The following is an 18,869-nucleotide window of genomic DNA, read 5'->3' on the forward strand; positions in this document are numbered from 1 at the left end:
AATATATAAAGTCATCGCTGGAATATATAAAGTCAGCGCTGGAATATATAAAGTCAAAACCTGAATATATAAAGTCAGCGTCGGAATTTATAAAGTTATTCCTGATTATATAAAGTCAACATTGGAGTATATAAACTCATTCCTGAATATATAAAGTGAAAGTCAAAATATATTGATTGAAACGACTCTGAACTGAATTAAGTTAACAAAAACGTATTCAGAAAAATAAATTAAAAAAACACTGTTAGTTAATGTTTTGAAAATGATGCATGTACCCTGCCCAGGACTGGTTCCTGCCTTGCGCCCACTGTTGGCTGGAATTGGCTCCAGCAGACCCCAGTGACCCTGTGGTCGGATTCAACGGGTTTGGAAATGGATGGATATTCCAGCACTGACTTTGTATATTCCGAAGCTGACTTTATATATGCAAGATTTCACTTTATATATTCCAGCGCTGACTTTATATATTCCGAAATATTCCAACGCCGACTTTATATACTCAGATTTTGACTTTATATATTTGGGAATGACTTTATATATTCAAGTTTTGACTTTATATATTCAGAAACAAGTTTTGACTTTATATATACCGACGCTGACTTTATATATTCAAGTTTTGACTTTATTTATTCCGACAGTGACTTTATATAATCAAGTTTTGATTTTATATATTCGGGAATGACTTTATATATACAAGTTTTGACTTTATATAGTTAAATTTAGTCATCATTGCATAACTTTTTCTTTACCATAGAAATTTAAAGACAAAATTCAACTTCCATTCCTACCAAAGATATTTCTGGCGACTAAATAGAACCTGCTTATATCCAAATTCGAGCTATTGAGCTGTCGCCTGCCTGCCTGAACAAGTCACCCTCACTTCGCTCTTACTATTTTACCGTTCATTTAATCATGGCTAGTGGCGGAAAAATTATAAAATTGAAAGAGGATTACACTGAGGATGGCTTTACCAAAACAATTATTGATGGCGAATCGATTATTCATGAAGCTTCAATTGATGATCTGTTTTTCTGTGTTAAACTCATATTTTTTTATACTTCTTCTCAAACCAAGGGGGTGCGAGGGTAAAATGAAACGGGAAGCACTGATCAATGTAATCGGTGTACCAGGAAATCATGCATTGACAGAAGTTCCCCTTTTCTTGTAATGCAAAGTGTGATTAAATGCATTATTTTTTAACGCGTTATGGAGCACATGCATCGAAGCTTCTCAGCTGTGCTTGTGCTAAGAAAAGGAAACATTTTAAAAATAACGTAACACGATTGTCAATGTAACCTTTTGTAAGTAGTGCCTGCAGGATTCAGTGTGGAGAAACTCTAGAGACAGCGTGTGTATTAACTTGTGGATTTTTCTGTGAGTATTTGGTGGCAGCGTCACAAAGTCGCTTCTGTAAGACTGCGTTAGCTGCGGAGCTCAGCACAGAGCGAAATGAGGTGAATGGGAGGGGAGATGATGACGTGACTCCCCCACCTGCCTTAACTGTCTCGGAATTTGCATAAGCACAGCCCTTCACCTGGAATTTTAACTTAGTTACAAAGTGATCAAAACTCTCGTTTATATCCTGCGTCCTCTCATTAAACTTGTATCCTGCATTACCTGTGGGCATAACAAACGCCAGCGGCAGCCAGTCTATGAACTTAATTTAAACTTTAGGTTTACACCGTGCTTTGTTTCCGAAGTAGCAGCACTCATGAATATGGTTGTATACAGTACAGGCCAAAAGTTTGGACACACCTCCTCATTCAATGTGTTTTCTTTATTTTCATGACCATTTACAGCACTCCATCAATCTCCTTCTTGGTCAAATAGCCCTTACACAGCCTGAAGGTGTGTTTGGGGTCATTGTCCCGTTGAAAAATAGATCACCAACTAACATGACTTCTGCACAACACAACTGCTGGTCCCAACCCCATTGATAAAGCAAGAAATTCCACTAAATAACCCTGATAAGGCACACCTGTGAAGTGAAAACCATTTTAGGTGACTACCTGTTGAAGCTCATCGAGAGAATGCCAAGAGTGTGCAAAGCAGTAATCAGAGCAAAGGGTGGCTATTTTGAAGAAACTAGAATATAAAACATGTTTTCAGTTATTTCACCTTTTTTTGTTAAGTACATAACTCCACATGTGTTCATTCATGGCTTCAGTGAGAATCTACCAATGTAAATGGTCATGAAAATAAAGAAAACACATTGAATGAGGAGGTGTGTCCAAACTTTTGGCCTGTACTGTATGTCACTCGCTCGCTTCTTATTGTTTCGCCGCCTTCTCAATTATATAATGCATGTTTTCTTCTGCGCTTTTTTGAGCTCTTCCTGGTTTTCTACATACTGCGTTGACAGTCAGTTCACATGATTACGTGGGAGGCGTGATGATGTCACACGAAACTCCGCCCCCCACGGGTTTCGAGCTCAACTCCATTACAGTATATGGAGAAAAATAGCTTCCAGTTATGACCATTACGCGTAGAATTTCGAAATGAAACCTGCCCAACTTTTGTAAGGAAGCTGTAAGGAATGAGCCTGCCAAACTTCAGCCTTCCACCCACATGGGAAGTTGGAGAATTAGTGATGAGTGAGTGAGTGAGGGCTTTGCCTTTTATTAGTATAGATGCCTCAGAAAACAAAATTTGGTAATACTTGTGTGCTGCAGCCTTCAGGTTAAAATCCTACAGTGATTTTTGGAGATTTTGCTATGCTCTAATTGAACTTGGGGGTAAGACAATTCCATTTTATGTTTTATATAGTCCTATCTCTTATTTTGGGTGTTGATGCTAATATGTACTTGAACCCTTTTGTGTTTTTACACTTAAACCAACAGTATACTAATATATTAATAAAGACAGACACAAATGCAGCAATTATCAAACTTCCATCATTTTATGTGTGTAATAAGTTCCAGCAGTAACGTCCGCCTTAATACCAAGGTGCAGGCACATCACACATAAAATGCAAATATATTTAACATTAAATAGACCTTATATTTAGTCTTAAATTCTTATATATACTGTACATAACATTTCCTCCCTCCCAGCTTGGATGTGTAACAGTATTTTTTTAATTATAATATCTACAAAACACTTGGCATGGATACAAAACATGAACATAAAGACAGCTAAAGCATACTATATAAAAGTGCACCATTTATATAAGGTGAAATCCAGTTTACCAAAGCTAACAGACTCTTAAGTACTTTGTACATTAATATCGACTACAAGTTCAACCTTTCAGGAGGTTTACAAATCCTCTCAGGATAGCGTCTTTCTTGTGTAGGTGACATTTGAGATGAGGTTGAGTCAGCAGATTCTTGAGGCTGAGATTCACCCGCAGCAAGGGATGAATCAGGTGTCAAGAAGGTAAACTCATTTGAGTCCTGAAGAATGATCAGCTCCTCAGCCTTGTCTTATGATGTGTCTTCCTGAGCTTGTGCATCTAGAAGCTGGTCGATATGTCTGTGCCAGACTGTATCATGCCCCACCTGCACTGTGTATGTCAGTGGACCAGTCTTTGACATAATCTTACCAGGTTGCCATTTCTGATTTGAGTGTCGGTAGTCTCTAGCAAGCACTTTATGTCCAACCTCAAATATTCTAAGCTTGTGTTGTTTTTGGTCTTGGAAGCACTGCTTCTTTTGCACATGTTTACGTAAATCAGGTTTCAGCAGATCTAAGCGTGATCTCAAGCTTCTTCCCAGGAAAAGCATGGCTGGAGTCTGACCTGTGGTTGAGTGAGCTGTGTTTCGATAGGCTAGAAGGAAGCTTGCAATTTTCATATGTAGCGACTCTTTTTCCTTTTCCATGACTTTCATAGACAGTTTGAAGGACTGAATAAAATGTTCAGCTAGACCATTTGTTGCAGGATGGTAAGGAACAGAGGTGATGTGCTTAATGCCATTCTTTTTTACAAATGCCTGGAACTCATAACTAGTTGTTATGGAAGTCCTGTACGTGCAAATAAGGTGTGCAGTATATCTACTGTTTTAGATGATGTTGCCTTTATCACTGCAAAAATTTCAGGCCATTTTGAATGTGCATCAACCACAACCAGAAAAATTCGATCATGGAAAGGTCCTGCATAGTCAATGTGAATTCGTTGCCAGACAGAGCTTGGCCATTCCCAGGTATGAAGGGGAGCGCTTTGGGGCTGTCACTGAGTCTATTGGCATCCTGTGCATGACTTGGCCAGATTCTCTATTTGAAAGTCAATTCCAAATCACCATATGTAGCTTCGGGCTAAGCTTTAACACCTAAATGACCCTCATGAAGTGCCTCAAGTATTTTTGTACGAAGTTTGGGTGGTACAATCACTCTTGTGCCCCACATAATGCATTCTTGACACACTGATAACTGTTCACGTAGATTTGAGTACTCAGGGAGATCAGCATCACTTCTAGAAGGCCAACCTTTTATTATCAAGTCAAATAAATTGGCCATGGTGGGATCTCGACTTGTCTCTTTCTGAATTTGAACACTTGTAATAGGTAAGGGCTCTAGTTGTGTTAGATGGAAAATTTCAGCTGGATCAGAAAGGTTTTGAGTTCCCTTAAATTCACAAGGTAGACAGGAAAGTCCATTTGCATTTGCTTGTTGTTTTGTGCCTCTGAATTCAATTTGGTAGTCATGGCTGCCTAAAAACAAAGACCATCGTTGTAAGCGTGCGGCAGCCATGGTCGGAACACACTTATGAGGACTGAAAATAGCAACTAAGGGCTGATGATCAGTAACAAATATGAAACGTTTACCATATAGGTATTGATTAAACTTCTTCACCGCCCACACTAGGCTTAGACCTTCCCTGTCTATCTGTGCATAATTCTTTTCAGCAGGACTTAGAGACCTTGATGCAAAAGCGATTGGTCGATCTGTGCCATCAAGCATCTTGTGAGAAAGAACAGCACCAATGCCGTACGGTGATGCATCACAAGCCAGGCGCAATGGCAACTTTGGATTAAAATGTGTCAGCACTTCATCAGATGTAATCCATTGTTTGGCAGTATTAAACGCTTGTTCACAATCTTGTGACCATTCCCATTTACTTCCTTGCTGTAGAAAACAGTTTAGTGGATGCAACACTGTTGAAAGATTTGGCAAAAATCGATGGTAGTAATTTACAAGGCCCAGGAAAGAATGTAACTGGGTCACATTTTCAGGCTAAGGTGCCTTCAGGACAGCATCACTCTTGTCTGGGGATTTATGGAGGCCGTTCTTATGAATAATATGTACACAGTATTCTAAGGAGTCTCTAAAGAATTGGCATTTATTTTTATTTGCTCTCAGTCCAAATTCTGACAGCCTAGTAAGGACTACTTCAAAGTTTGTCAGATGTGCACTATTATCCGTACCAGTCACAATTATGTCATCTAAGTAACACCGAGTACCAGGGATGCCCTGTAGCACCTGATCCATTGCTCTCTGCCACATGGCAGGAGCAGACGAGACTCCAAAAACCAGTCTGTTATAACGGAAGAGTCTCTTGTGAGTATTAATAGTGAGGTACTTTTTAGATGACTCCTCTAATTCCATCTGTAAATATGCTTGGGACAAATCTATCTTCGAAAAGTACTCGCCACCAGCAAGTGAGGCAAAGATATCCTCTATGCGTAGTAAAGGATATTGGTCGACATGTAGTACAGGATTTATTGTGACTTTAAACTCACCACAGATGCATACAGCACCATTTTTCTTGATCACGGGCACAATGGGCGTTGCCCACTCAGACCAATTGACTTTGGTGAGGACACCCTGTCCTTCTAAACGCTTGAGCTCTGCGCTCAATCATAAGGCGAACAGCATATGATACAGGGCGAGCCTTATGGAACTTTGGCTGCGCATCCTCTTACACTGCAATGTGTGCCTTGATATGTTTGAGAGTCCCAATTCCATCTTGGAACACCTGTGCATAGTAAACCAATAATGAATTCAGCTTTTCTTGCTTATGACATGTGCTCAGTCCTGAGGTGACCTGCATTTCCTTTATGGACTGCCAGTTAAGCTGGATACTTTTTAGCCATTCACGTCCAAATAAGGGAACACCTCCTTGTGGCAACAAATACAAATCCAGCAGATGTTTCTGGCTTTCATACACAACTGTCACCTTAAGTTTACCAATGGAAGCAATCTTTTCACCTGTGTATGTTTTTAGTATTACTGAAGTGCCTTTCAGTTTCACATTTGGAAATTTTTCTTTATAATCTTTTTCTGAAATAACTGACAGGGCTGATCCGGTGCCTAATTCCATTTTTAATGTCACTCCTTCCACTTTGGGTGCCACCCATATTATTCTGCAGTCAGTGTGTTTAATAGAATGGAGCTCTAAACAAGACAAATGTTCAGTTTCAGAGTCAGTGGAGTTGGTTTCATCAATTTCATGCAGCGTTTTGCTTTTATTACCCATTTTATGTGGCTTCCCTTTATTTTTGTTCATTCTGCACATTTTCTGGATGTGCCCTTTTTTATTACATTGTCTGCACTCTTTATCTTTAAACCAACATTCAGTCGGAACGTACGATTTTTTTCCACATCTAAAACAGGATGACATTTTCTCAGCGTGCTTTGCTACAACCTTATTGAGGCTGCACTGCGGAGTCACTTTTCTCTGAAATTCTAAGGTGTCTTTTGCCGCCGTTTCCATTGAAATCGCTATTTCCTGTGCGTGCTGTAATGTTAAATCTCTTTCTGTGAAGAGCCGTAGTCCGCAGTTGACTCGTGTTTCTGCTGGTCCTGTTTATGAAAGTGAAACCACTCGGCAATAATTATCGGCTTAGGGTTCAAATGTTCTTGCAATACATCCACAATATCTTTAAATGATTTTTCTGCTGGTTTCAACGGTGCCACTAGACTGCGCAACAGATTATAAGTTTCCGGATCCATTACACATAAAAGCACGGCCACCTTCCTGTCATTCCCGATATCGTTTGCGAGGCAATACTGCTCAAGTCTCTCAATGTAAGTAGCCCATTCCTCCTTGGTGCTGTCAAAAGCAGCCATTTGTCCTACACATCCATACATCTTGTTTTAAATTCTTAAGATTTTCTTTACTCACTTCTCTGTTTTATCCGTGTTTCTTCTCGCAGGCCAAGGGAGCGCTCTTCAGTACGCCACGCAGCTCGTAGAAAACATGGAAATTCACTCAATGTAAAGCGGAGAAGCTCAGTTTGTTTTGAACATTCAGCATGCGGCAGGTTTATTTTTTCTTGTCGCCAATTCTATTGTGTTTTTACACTTAAACCAACTGTATACTAATATATTAATAAAGACAGACACAAATGCAACAATTATCAAACTTCCATCATGTGTGTAACAAGTTCCAGCACTAACGTGCGCCTTAATACCAAGGTGCAGGCTCATCACACATTCAATGCAAATATATTTAACATTAAATAGACCTTATATTTAGTCTTAAATTCTTATATATACATAACAAACCCCATTTCTGAAAGATCTCCTGTTCCCTTTATCGACATATGCTTTGTTCAATCATCACTCTTTGTCTGGGAGGCTGTTTAAGGTGCTATTAGCAACTTTACTATTGGGTACCTGGCTAGTTTAACCCAGAGACTGCATCAATGTATTCATGACTTAGAGGTACCTTTATCTACTCTTCAAGAATATGCCTCCTGAGTGATGGACAATGAACATGAAACATTTACCTCAAATACTAGATTCCCTACTGTTGCAACAAGCTAAACTAAGAATGTTAAGGCTATATATTATAATGTGTGAGGTACAATTCAAAAAAGAAATGCACAGGATTTTCTACAAATCTCACAAACTTATTTTGACTGAATTTATGTAAAATCTAGGAGAAAATCGACACTGTGAACAAAGTCATTATGCGCACTTCTTACTAGGTCTCTTTTGGCAATGCCACTCAGTCATATTATTTAGGGGGCAAATATTTGCTCATTTGTTGAATTTCCTTTAATGTCATAATTTAGATAATGCTATTTGTAATAACAGTATGCATTAAAAAATCTATGTTTTGCTTGCATACTGACTTATCTTAGTCAACTGGGAGAATCTTATTCTGCTTTCTATAACTGAAAAAATATGATGTCTTATATTATCTAAATATATCAAAGTTTCTGAAAAAGAACAGTTTAGAGCTTTGTTTTATGAGGTTGGTTAAGAATTCATTAATACTGATGTAGAAGATGAATGCCAAGTCTCTACTTAACCTCTTTGATGTCTCAGTACATCAAAAGTACCTTTTATTTAACAGCCTGTTCTCATTGCCATCCAAGTTGGGTAAAAGAATAGACATGAGCTTAACTTAATCTAAATTTAAACATTTTTTTCAAGTTGACTGTATTTATGTACACAGTGGTTTTCTTATGGTAATGCAATTAATAAGCTCAGCAAAATTAAAAAAAGCTTCCCAAGCTGCCCAGTCAGTGTAGCTATCCACTACATAAGTTACCAGAAACAGTAGCTCCTAGTGTATATTCATTAAAAACAAACAAAATAGGATTTTTTGTTTAATAATTCTTTAGTTCAGGAATTATGCTCTTCTTCAAACTATTGTGGTCTACGGCCAGCTTGTCATCCCAGCCAATACCTCCAGGCCACCAGATGGAGCTCTCCCTGCAGCATGGAGGTGCCCCAGATACCAGCAGGGAATCATGGACAATGGTGTTTTCCTCTACAGCCCTGCTGGATACCACAGGGGCCAACACAGGACGCTGCAGGGAAGCCCAGAGAGTCATATGTGCCCTATAACCCGGAAGTACGTCATAGGCAAAGCGACAACGGAAGTGAAGTACTTCCGGGATGAAGAAGAGGATTTTTATCTAACTCGGAAGTGATAAGGAGTCACATGGACTGAAGGATGAGAAACACTTCTGGGTCAGGAACTATAAAAGAGACTGTCAGGAACTATAAAAGAGACTGAGAAACACCAGAGTGCTGAGATGAGCTGGGTGGAAGGGTGGCAACGCATCTGGGAGTGGAGGATTGGTTTATTGAGAATTATTGTATTGTTATACGAGTATTGTGGAGAGGAGGGTGCTTTGTGCACGTATTTGCTTTAATAAAGTCAACTATTGGACTTTTACCTGGTGTCTGACGTATTGTCCGAGGGTTCAAGGGAGCGATAGCGCCCCTATCTGTCACAATATTTAAAGCTTCACGATATGCTTTATAAGACCATGCACATAAATTAAAAGAAAAACTAGTAAACAAAGGCATCAATATGGTCACTGCAAGCTGCTGCAAGAAACTGCAGGACAACAGCCATTTTGCCACTGAAATCCCCCCACCTGGAGAAAACTATTCCCCTATCACTACCTGGAAAAGAAAAATCCATCTGGGGAAAAAAAAACTTACCAGTTGCTAGGAAACGGTGTGTTGCCAACATAAGCTGAGGAGATATTTTGACTTTCATTTCACTGTCAGTTGGCTTGAATGCAGAAAAGTCTTGCTTTCGTTCCCGATGCGTGACTTTCTTTTTGGTCCTGTTGTCGGCTGTAGATACATAGGGTGAAAAAAATAATAAAGGCAGTCACTCTTATATATTTGCTATTAAACATTAAGCAGTAAAGTTTTTTTCACGTTTGACTGTAGAGTAGTGCTTACTGTCTCTAAAACACCGTGTTGTGGTACAGTCAGAGTTGTTATTCTGGCTAAGTTTGTTTCTTTTTAGTTTATTCACTTTGTAATTTAAAGATAGATAGATAGATAGATAGATAGATAGATAGATAGATAGATAGATAGATAGATAGATAGATAGATAGATAGATACATTATTAATCCCAAGGGGAAATTCACATACTCCAGCAGCAGCATACTGATAAAAAACAATATTAAATTAGAGAATGATAAAAATGCAGATATATAATGGTAAAAATACAAATATGTTTTATATTATGCTGTTAATTCTGTTATTGTTTTCCATTATATTTATGTAATATGATTTTTATTTACTTTTTTATATTTTTGAATCTATGCATGTTTTAGTTTTCCTTTCTCCCTTGTCTGTTGTGGTTTGGAACCCCAGGAGGCAGGGCCTCCAAGTTAAGCAGCTGGAGTTCTACTCCAACAAGTATTTAAACTGAAGTTGCTTTTATCACAGCAGCTTCAACACTGTTGGATGACGGATTGTGTTCTGTGGATTAGTGTGTTATTTTGAAATATTGGATTGGATTCACTGGCTTCTTAACAACTGCATTTGAATTAAGGTACTGTCCTGTTTACTATATTTGGGTTTGTTTGCTTTAAGTTTTTGGCAAAACTATTTCTTGCTCTTTTTGTTTTTTTTTACATTCTTCAATGAATACTTAAATATTTTGAATACCCTGATTTGTTGGCCGTAGAGTTTTTTGTCAGTTTCTTCTTCCCTTTATAAACATTGCAGACATTTAATATTACGTTTGTATTTTTTTCAGCATGAGCTTGTTTTGCGCATGTGGACTGTCCAAGGCTCAGGGCCACCTGATAAAGCTTACTTTTAGGCAAGCTAGTAAAGGTTGTGGCCTGGTATTCTGGGACTCCTTTTAAGCCCTCACCTCTTTCACTATTTTATGTGCTTTTAAAATACAATACACAACTTCAGTGACCTAAGCTAAATTTCTAACACTGTTGCATTTGCTATGGAGTTTATACTTGTTTCTAGAAACCTATACTAGTTTCTTGATAAGATTCAGTCAGGTTTCAGAACAAATCAGAGCACAGAAACTGCACTCGTTAAAATAGTAAATGATTTGCGGGTGAATGCAGACAGAGGCCATTTATCTGTTCTCATCCTCTTAGACCTGAGTGCCGCATTTGATACCATTGATCACAATATTCTTAGCCTTAGTCAATGGGTGGGCCTCTCTGGCAGTTTCTTAAATTGGTTTGAATCCTACCTGGCAGGTAGAAAATTCTTTGATAGCTGTGGTAGTTATAACTCAAAGACACATGATATTCTATATGGTGTTCCACAAGGCTCTATCTTGGGTCTTTTGAATTTACATGCTTCCATTAGGTTAGATTATCTTGGGGCACAACGTGAGCTACCACAGCTATGCTGATGACACACAGCTGTATTTGTCAATAGCCCCTGATGACCCCGACTCTGTTGTTTCACTAACACAATGTCTTACTTGTGTTTCTAAATGGATGAGTAGTAATTTTCTCAAGTTAAATAAAGAGAAAACAGAAATTTTAGTGATTGGCAATAATGGATCTAATGAGGTTATCAGAAATAAACTTGATGCATTAGGATTAAAAGTCAAGACAGAGGTAAAGAACTTAGGGGTAACTGTTAACTGTGACTTGAATTTTAAATCGCATATTAATCAGATCACTAGGACAGCATTTTTTCACTTAAGAAATATAGCAAAAGTTAGACCTCTTATATCATTGAAAGAGGCTGAGAAATTAGTTCACGCTTTTGTTTTCAGTCGACTAGATTACTGTAACGCACTCCTCTCAGGACTACCCAAAAAAGACATAAATCACTTGCAACGAGTGCAGAATGCAGCTGCTAGAATCCTAACTAGAAAAAGAAAATCCAAGCACATTTCTCCAGTTTTGATGTTACTACACTGGTTACCTGTGTCATTCTGAAGTGACTTTAAAATACTGCTTATGGTTTACAAAGCCTTAAATAATCTCACCCCATCTTATATATCGGAATGTCTGACACCATATATTCCAAATCGTAACCTTAGATCTTCAAATGAGTGTCTGCTTAGAATTCCAAGAGCTAAACACAAAAGAAGTGGTGAGGCGGCCTTCGGCTGTTATGCACCTGAAATCTGGAATAGCCTGACAATAGGAATTTGCCAGGCTAATACAGTGGAGCACTTTAAAAAAACTGCTAAAAACACATTACTTTAACATGGCTTTCTCACAACTTAATTTTAGTTTAATCCTGATGCTCTGTATATTCAATTAATTATTATTACTATTCATGGTGGCTCCAAAATCCATACTAACCCCTACTCTCTCTTCTGCTCTTTTCCCGGTTTTCTGTGGTGGCGACCTGCGCAACCACCATCTAATCAAAGCACCATGATGTTCCTACATTGATGGATTAAAGGCCAGAAGTCCACATGACCATCATAAATACAATGAAGACTGATCATTTATGTTAGGTAGAATGCCCAGAGGGGGTTCCCATGGTCTGGAACCCCTGCAGATTTTATTTTTTTCTCTAGCCATTTGGAGTTTTTTTGTTTTTTCTGTCCTCCCTGGCCATAGGACCTTACTTTTATTCTTTGATAATGAGTTTTGTCTTATTTTAATTCTTATTTATTTTGTCTTTTTTCTCTTTCTTCATCATGTAAAGCACTTTGAGCTACATTATTTGTATGAAAATGTGCTATATAAATAAATGTTGTTGTTGTATAGAATCTAACAATGCCCATATGAAGTTTTTCTTGGTGTTCTGGTTTCCTTAATAAATGACAATATTAGCCTAGTGTGACTGCATGTCTGTCCTGTGATGGCCCCCCATCTCATCCAGTGTTGTTTCTTATATTACATGTGACGTTGACCAGATTGACTATGGCATCATATGTCCCTGCATTTATTTAAAAAATGCTAAAATGAATAAAAGACGGTAATTTTCCAAATCATTAACATCAAATCTATTTTTATGCTGGAGCTTTGTAAAGCAGATCAAAATATGGACACAATATTATCATTTACATATTGAAAGAAACAGATTAAACATGCTTATTTTTAAAACAATCATTTCAAAATCGTTTAATAACCTGCAAAGAGGTATAAAATAACATTTAGAAATATCAACAGTTAATACTAATTTCAAAAATTCAAAAAGTACACAATCCATCTATTTATTATATTACCATCTATTCATTAATGAGTCAATAAAAACTAGTCTCACCAGAAAATAGCAGACATAAGACACCAGGCATTAATCAACCTTAGTTTACATTGTCGATATAAAATGTAAATAGTAAAGGCAAAAAATAAGTATACATTTAGGCAGTGTAATGTATATATACATATACATACATACATACATACATGGGTACGGAAAGTATTCAGTCCCCCTTCAATTTTTCTCTCTGTTATATTGCAGCCATTTGCTAAAATCATTTAAATTATTTTTTCCCTCATTAATGTACACACAGCACCCCATATTGACAGACAAAAAAAAGAATTTTTGAAATTGTTGCAGATTTATTAAAAAAGAAAAACTGAAATATCACATGGTCCTAAGTATTCAGACCCTTTGCTGTGACACTCATATTTAACTCAGCTGCTTTCCATTTCTTCTGATCATCCTTGAGATCACCTTCATTTGAGTCCAGCTGTGTTTGATTATTCTGATTGGACTTGATTAGGAAAGCCACACACCTGTCTATATAAGACCTTACAGCTCACAATTCATGTCAGAGCAAATGAGAATCATGAGGTCAAAGGAACTGCCTGAAGAGCTCAGGAACAGAATTGTGGCAAGGCACAGATCTGGCCAAGGTTACAAAAAAATTTCTGCTGCACTTAAGGTTCCCAAAAGCACAGTGGCCTCCATAATCCTTAAATGGAAGACATTTGGGATGACCAGAACCCTTCCTAGAACTAGCCGTCCGGCCAAGCTGAGCTACTGGAGGAGAAGAGCCTTGGTGAGAGAGGTAAAGAAGAACCCAAAGATCACTTTGGCTGAGCTCCAGAGATGCAGTCAGGAGATGGAAGAAAGTTGTAGAAAGTCAACCATCACTGCAGCCCTCCACCAGTCAGGGCTTTATGGCAGAGTGGCCTGTTGTAAGCCTCTCCTCAGTGCAAGACACATGACAGCCCGCATGGAGTTTGCTAAAAGACACCTGAAGGACTCTGAGATGGTGAGAAATAAGATTCTCTTGTCTGATGAGACCAAGATAGAACTTTTTGGCCTTCATTCTAAGCGGTATGTGTGGAGACACCCAGGCACTGCTCATCACTTGTTCAATACAGTCCCCACAGTGAAGCATGGCGGTAGCAGCATCATGCGGTGGGGGTGTTTTTCAGCTGCAGGGACAGGGCGACTGGTTGCAATCGAGGGAAAGATGAATGCGGCCAAGTACAGGGATATCCTGGACAAAAACCTTCTCCAGAGTGCTAAGGGCCTCAGACTGGGCCGAAGGTTTACCTTCCAACAAAACAATGACCCTAAGCACACAGCTAAAATAACGAAGGAGTAGCTTCACAACAACTCAGTGACTGTTCTTGAATGGCCCAGCCAGAGCCCTGACTTAAACCCAATTGAGCATCTCTGGAGAGACCTAAAAATGGCTGTCCACCAACGTTTACCATCCAACCTGACAGAACTGGAGAGGATCTGCAAGGAGGAATGGCAGAGGATCCCCAAATCCAGGTGTGAAAAACTTGTTGCATCTTTCCCAAGAAGACTCATGGCTGTATTAGCTCAAAAGGGTGCTTCTACTAAATACTGAGCAAAGGGTCTCAATACTTAGGACCATGTGATATTTCAGTTTTCTTTTTAATAAATCTGCAACAATTTCAAAAATTCTTTTTTTTGTCTGTCAATATGGGGTGCTGTGTGTACATTAATGAGGGAAAAATTAATTTAAATGATTTTAGCAAATGGCTGCAATTTAACAAAGAGTGAAAAATTGAAGGGGGTCTGAATACTTTCCGTACCCACTGTATATACCTCTCTTATTATAATAAAAAAAAAGCCTAGAACAAGACAAGACTTTTTAGCCGGGGACAAGATGCGACTTTTTCAGAAAGATACTTTCATGTCCGGCAAGACAAGACTTTGTGTCAAGAGATTTAACCATGCCCTGGGCCAGAAATAAAAGACAAAGAGTAGATGACAAAGTAGAACGTCATAAAGAATTTTGAATTCTTTGTTGGCACAATACGCATGCAGAGCAGGATAGAGATAATGAAAGTACTAAAATTTGAAAGTCTCAAAAAAATTATAGTAAAGATCGCATTAGCGCAAACAAATGGAAATTATTACTCAGTGAAATAACAGAACAGCGAAAAGAGATCGAACATATTGTTCAGATTTAAACTTTAAGTCGAAGACTTGTAGATCGTCTAATTCGTGTTGCCATCAGGGAAAAGTATTGTTTCTTCCCAATGAAGAGGCACATCTACGAGAAATAAAACATTTGTTGTCTGGTGAATGTGAAATCCACAGACGCGAGCCTCAGAGATGCGAAGTGGCTGGCATGTAGCGCAGGCCGGGGTGGTTGGCCAGCAAGCGAGCAAGGGAAAAAGCCCCTTAGTCTATATAGAAGGAAGTATGAATTTCAAAAACAATAGACCTTCTGCTAATCTTGCTTATCCAGATTGTCTCTATTTTTTGTCATTATCTGTCGTTTCTCTTAGTTTATGATCTTGGGAGCTATGATATCATTTTAATGTCTAATCTACTCTTTGACACTGATTATTATTAATGTATACTGTTTACCTACTTATAACAAGGAAAAATAGTCTCAGGTAATGTAAAGCATAGAGCAAGAAGTAAACCAGGTAAACTGATTTGTGTATTATATAACATTGTTTATCATGGGTCTGGAGAATGGCAATGTTTTGGCATGTTGGTTATACATGTAAGTAAAAATGTCTTACTAAAACATACAAGTGACGACATAAATATATATCATGCAAAATACAAGTGTCCAACATAAATAATAAACTATGAGGGACCAAACAAGCCATAAACATTTCTTTGCAAGTAACATTATTTGTTTAAATGTTAATTCCACTGTCTTATTTGTATTTGGTATCAGTTTGCATACATTTAATATTGGTTAGTGTACATACAATGCAGATTTCCTGCATATTAACAATATTGGTTTGTGTGTGTGAATATTATACTTTTGCGTACTAACTGCACTGGTTTTATTAAGGTTACTTTGGGGCAGCTGGAATATATAATTGTATGTTTTGTTATGTCTGCTTTTATTTAAATACCATAAAAATTTCTTTTAGCATTGCAATGTCATTGTTTGGCATAGACGCTGCCACATATCTAGAAACAGGTAACACATCATACCACTCCTCCTATACAGAAGGTGGCACCTAGTTTATTGTTTAGGAGATTTGGATCACAATTGTTTCTTTCTTTAATGGTACAAAAGGCACTTCCAAGAAGAATTGTGTGTCAAGACTTTTCTGGTCTGCATTCTTGACTTAGTTTATGCCAGGGTTATTGGGATTGTTTATCAATTTATTCTATGCTCTTCATATGTTTTGATCCTCTTCCTGTCCCTTAAGACTGTGTCCATCTCTCAGAATTGTTTCCTAATGGGAACCTCCACTTTTACTTGCTCATTGTTTTAGTTAGTTGTTTGTATTTTCTCTTCTCTTTATTTTCCACATAGACTGTAACAGGGCTGTCCCATAGGAAAGGCAGCTTGTTATCATTTATCACAAACAGATATTTCTTTCTTTATGGCAGAGCCTTAAGCTCATTTCAGGTGATGGCTTATTAGAGTTGAGAAAAAAGAACCTGTTCTGCCCTTTCTGAAACAGTAACTCGGTATTAGGAGACCAGTCCAGCTGGCCATTGATGTGGACCTCCAAGTACTTGTAGCAATGCATCACCTCTATATCCACTCCCTGAACATTTGACAGGGCAAAGAGACTGGTTGGTGCAGTGAAAGTCAATAAGCATTCCGTTGGTTTTGCTGATGTTATGTTGCAGACAATTCTTTTTGCACCAAGAAACAAAGCTCTCCACATTACTCCTATATCCTGTCTCATCTCCCTCATGATACACCTCATAAGTGCATAATCATCTTACAATTTCTGTGAGTGGCATGACCTGTTATATTTTTAGTTAAAGGAGATAGGACTATCCCTTGTGGTATTCCAGTGTTGCTCACATCCGTATCAGTATCACAGTCCTCAAGTCTCACAAACTGCAGTCTGCTAGAGGGATAGTTTATTATCCAGGACACTTTTGGCTCATCCACCTGAATATCTCTGAGCTTACACCTTAATAGGGATGACTGAATTGTACCTAACAACTGGAGAAATCGAAAAACATAATCTTCACAGTGCTGCCAGCTTTTTTTCTAGTGAGATTAAGCCTTGCAGAGCAGATAGAAAATTGCATCCCCCACCCCAATCTTTGGAGGAATCATATAGTCTGGTACGAGCCTCCCAAAGGTCTTCATGATATGAGATGTTAATGCCACTAGTCTGCAGATATTAGGTGAAGAGGTACTTGTCTTATTTGAACAGGAATAATGCAGGATATTTTCCACATTAGTGACATTTTGTGGAGCCTTAGGGACAGGCTAAATAGGTGACAGATGGTCAGCACTTGCTTTAAGAACAAAGAACTGACTACACTTGGTCCCACGACTTTTCCTGCTTATAACTTCCTGCATTGTCTCATCACTGGCCATTTCATTTGATGTAGTAAGGATATTGTGGGGGGACTGGTCATTGGAAGAAGGTGGCAGAGGGAGGGAAAATCTATTAAAAAAATTGGTTCAAGGCATTAGCTTTGTCCACATTTTCTATTAGCACATAAGCCCAAGATTTCTTGAGTCTAGTAATTATGTCCAGTCCATTCCAGACATATTTCATGTTATTCTAGGTGAGTTTGATTTTTATTTTAGCTTTCTATGCTTCGTTTCCCTCATGCCAGCACTCAGTAGGCATCCTTCACAGCCTCTTCATCACCAGATTTAACTGCTCTCTTTATCTCATTCAAGAGACATTTTAGCTCTTTAGTAATCAAAGGATTGTTGTTTGGAAAACAACACAATGTCTTTGAGGGTACCACATTGTTGACACAGAAGTTAATATAGTCTGTGATGCGTGACTGTGTCCATCAATATCATTCCCATGTGACTCACATCATTTCCCAGTCTGTCATTTGGAGGAAGTCATTTAGAACCATTGCAGCCTCCAGGATCCACTTCATCGCTATCCTGGCGACCAGAAGTTGCTGTCTAATCACAGGCTTGTAGCTGGAAATAAGATTAATCAGGTTGTGGTCAGATCTTCCTAAAGGTGACAATAGGTTAAAACTTAAAGGCATCTTTAACATTTCAATAGAGCAGGTCCGGCTTGTTAAGTGGAATGTAACACAAAATGATGAAAGTTTGCTATTCTTCTTTCCAAAATCACACAGTTGAGGTCACCACATATTATAACTGCAGGGTAAGAATTAGTCAACATTAGAGTGTTGGTGATGGAGTGAAACATTTCATTTGCTGAGTCCCCAAATGGAGAGCGAAGAATATAATCATTCATAGGGTATTGCCACAAGAGGGCCACCCAAACACCGACACAAACAGATGCTGATATAAGTTGTGCCACATAGCACACGTTTATTATAGTGGGGAAGTGCTTTTCCCTAGCTCCTCACCGTAGCACAGTCCTGGCACCAATACAAGTAAGACACAGTACTTTCTTTTCTTCACTTTCTCTTCCTCGTTCTGCCTCCACTCCTATTCTGGCAAGCTTCATCCTCTTCCACCTGACTCTGGCTCTCTGAGTGAAGCAAGGCGGCTCCTTTTAAGCTGGTCCTGAGAGTGTCCCAGTGGCTCGTTAATCAGACTTGGAATCACTCCCAGGTGTGGTGAAAAGCCCAATGCAGGGCTCTGCAGTGCCCCCTGGTGGCCCCCACGGAACTGTCCTGAAATTCCAACTCCCCTGAAGTCCTGCAGGAATCCATGGGGCCTCGCAACCTGGGCATAGGTGGGGGGGCTGCTCTCTCTAGCACTCTGGGGAAGGCAGCGTCCTGTGCATGTCTGTTTCCCTCAATTCTTCCAGTATATTGGCCTCCCGGCCATGCAAGGGCCACAGTTGTATATCACAAGGGATAATGTAGGTCATGTCCCTGGGCAAATAATTTGGATGAATTCTGACAGCTAGAATTTCAATGCCTGAATTACAAACTATGAATAGTTTTAACTGTAATATGC

The 18,869-nt window shown here is 38.7% G+C and overlaps 1 protein-coding gene across 1 annotated transcript in view; it reads right to left on the bottom strand.

The window, feature by feature from the left end:
• The window catches only part of LOC120515864 (metal transporter CNNM2-like), a 166,873-nt gene that overhangs the window by 107,069 nt on the left and 40,935 nt on the right, over positions 1 to 18,869 (bottom strand). The window contains exon 3 of the mRNA XM_039737249.1: positions 9,343 to 9,480. Within this exon, the coding sequence (XP_039593183.1) occupies positions 9,343 to 9,480 (138 nt within the window). The remainder of the gene's footprint in view (positions 1 to 9,342; positions 9,481 to 18,869) is intronic.

The sequence above is a fragment of the Polypterus senegalus genome, chromosome 1, assembly GCF_016835505.1.
Source record: "Polypterus senegalus isolate Bchr_013 chromosome 1, ASM1683550v1, whole genome shotgun sequence".
NCBI classification, from domain to species: domain Eukaryota; kingdom Metazoa; phylum Chordata; class Cladistia; order Polypteriformes; family Polypteridae; genus Polypterus; species Polypterus senegalus.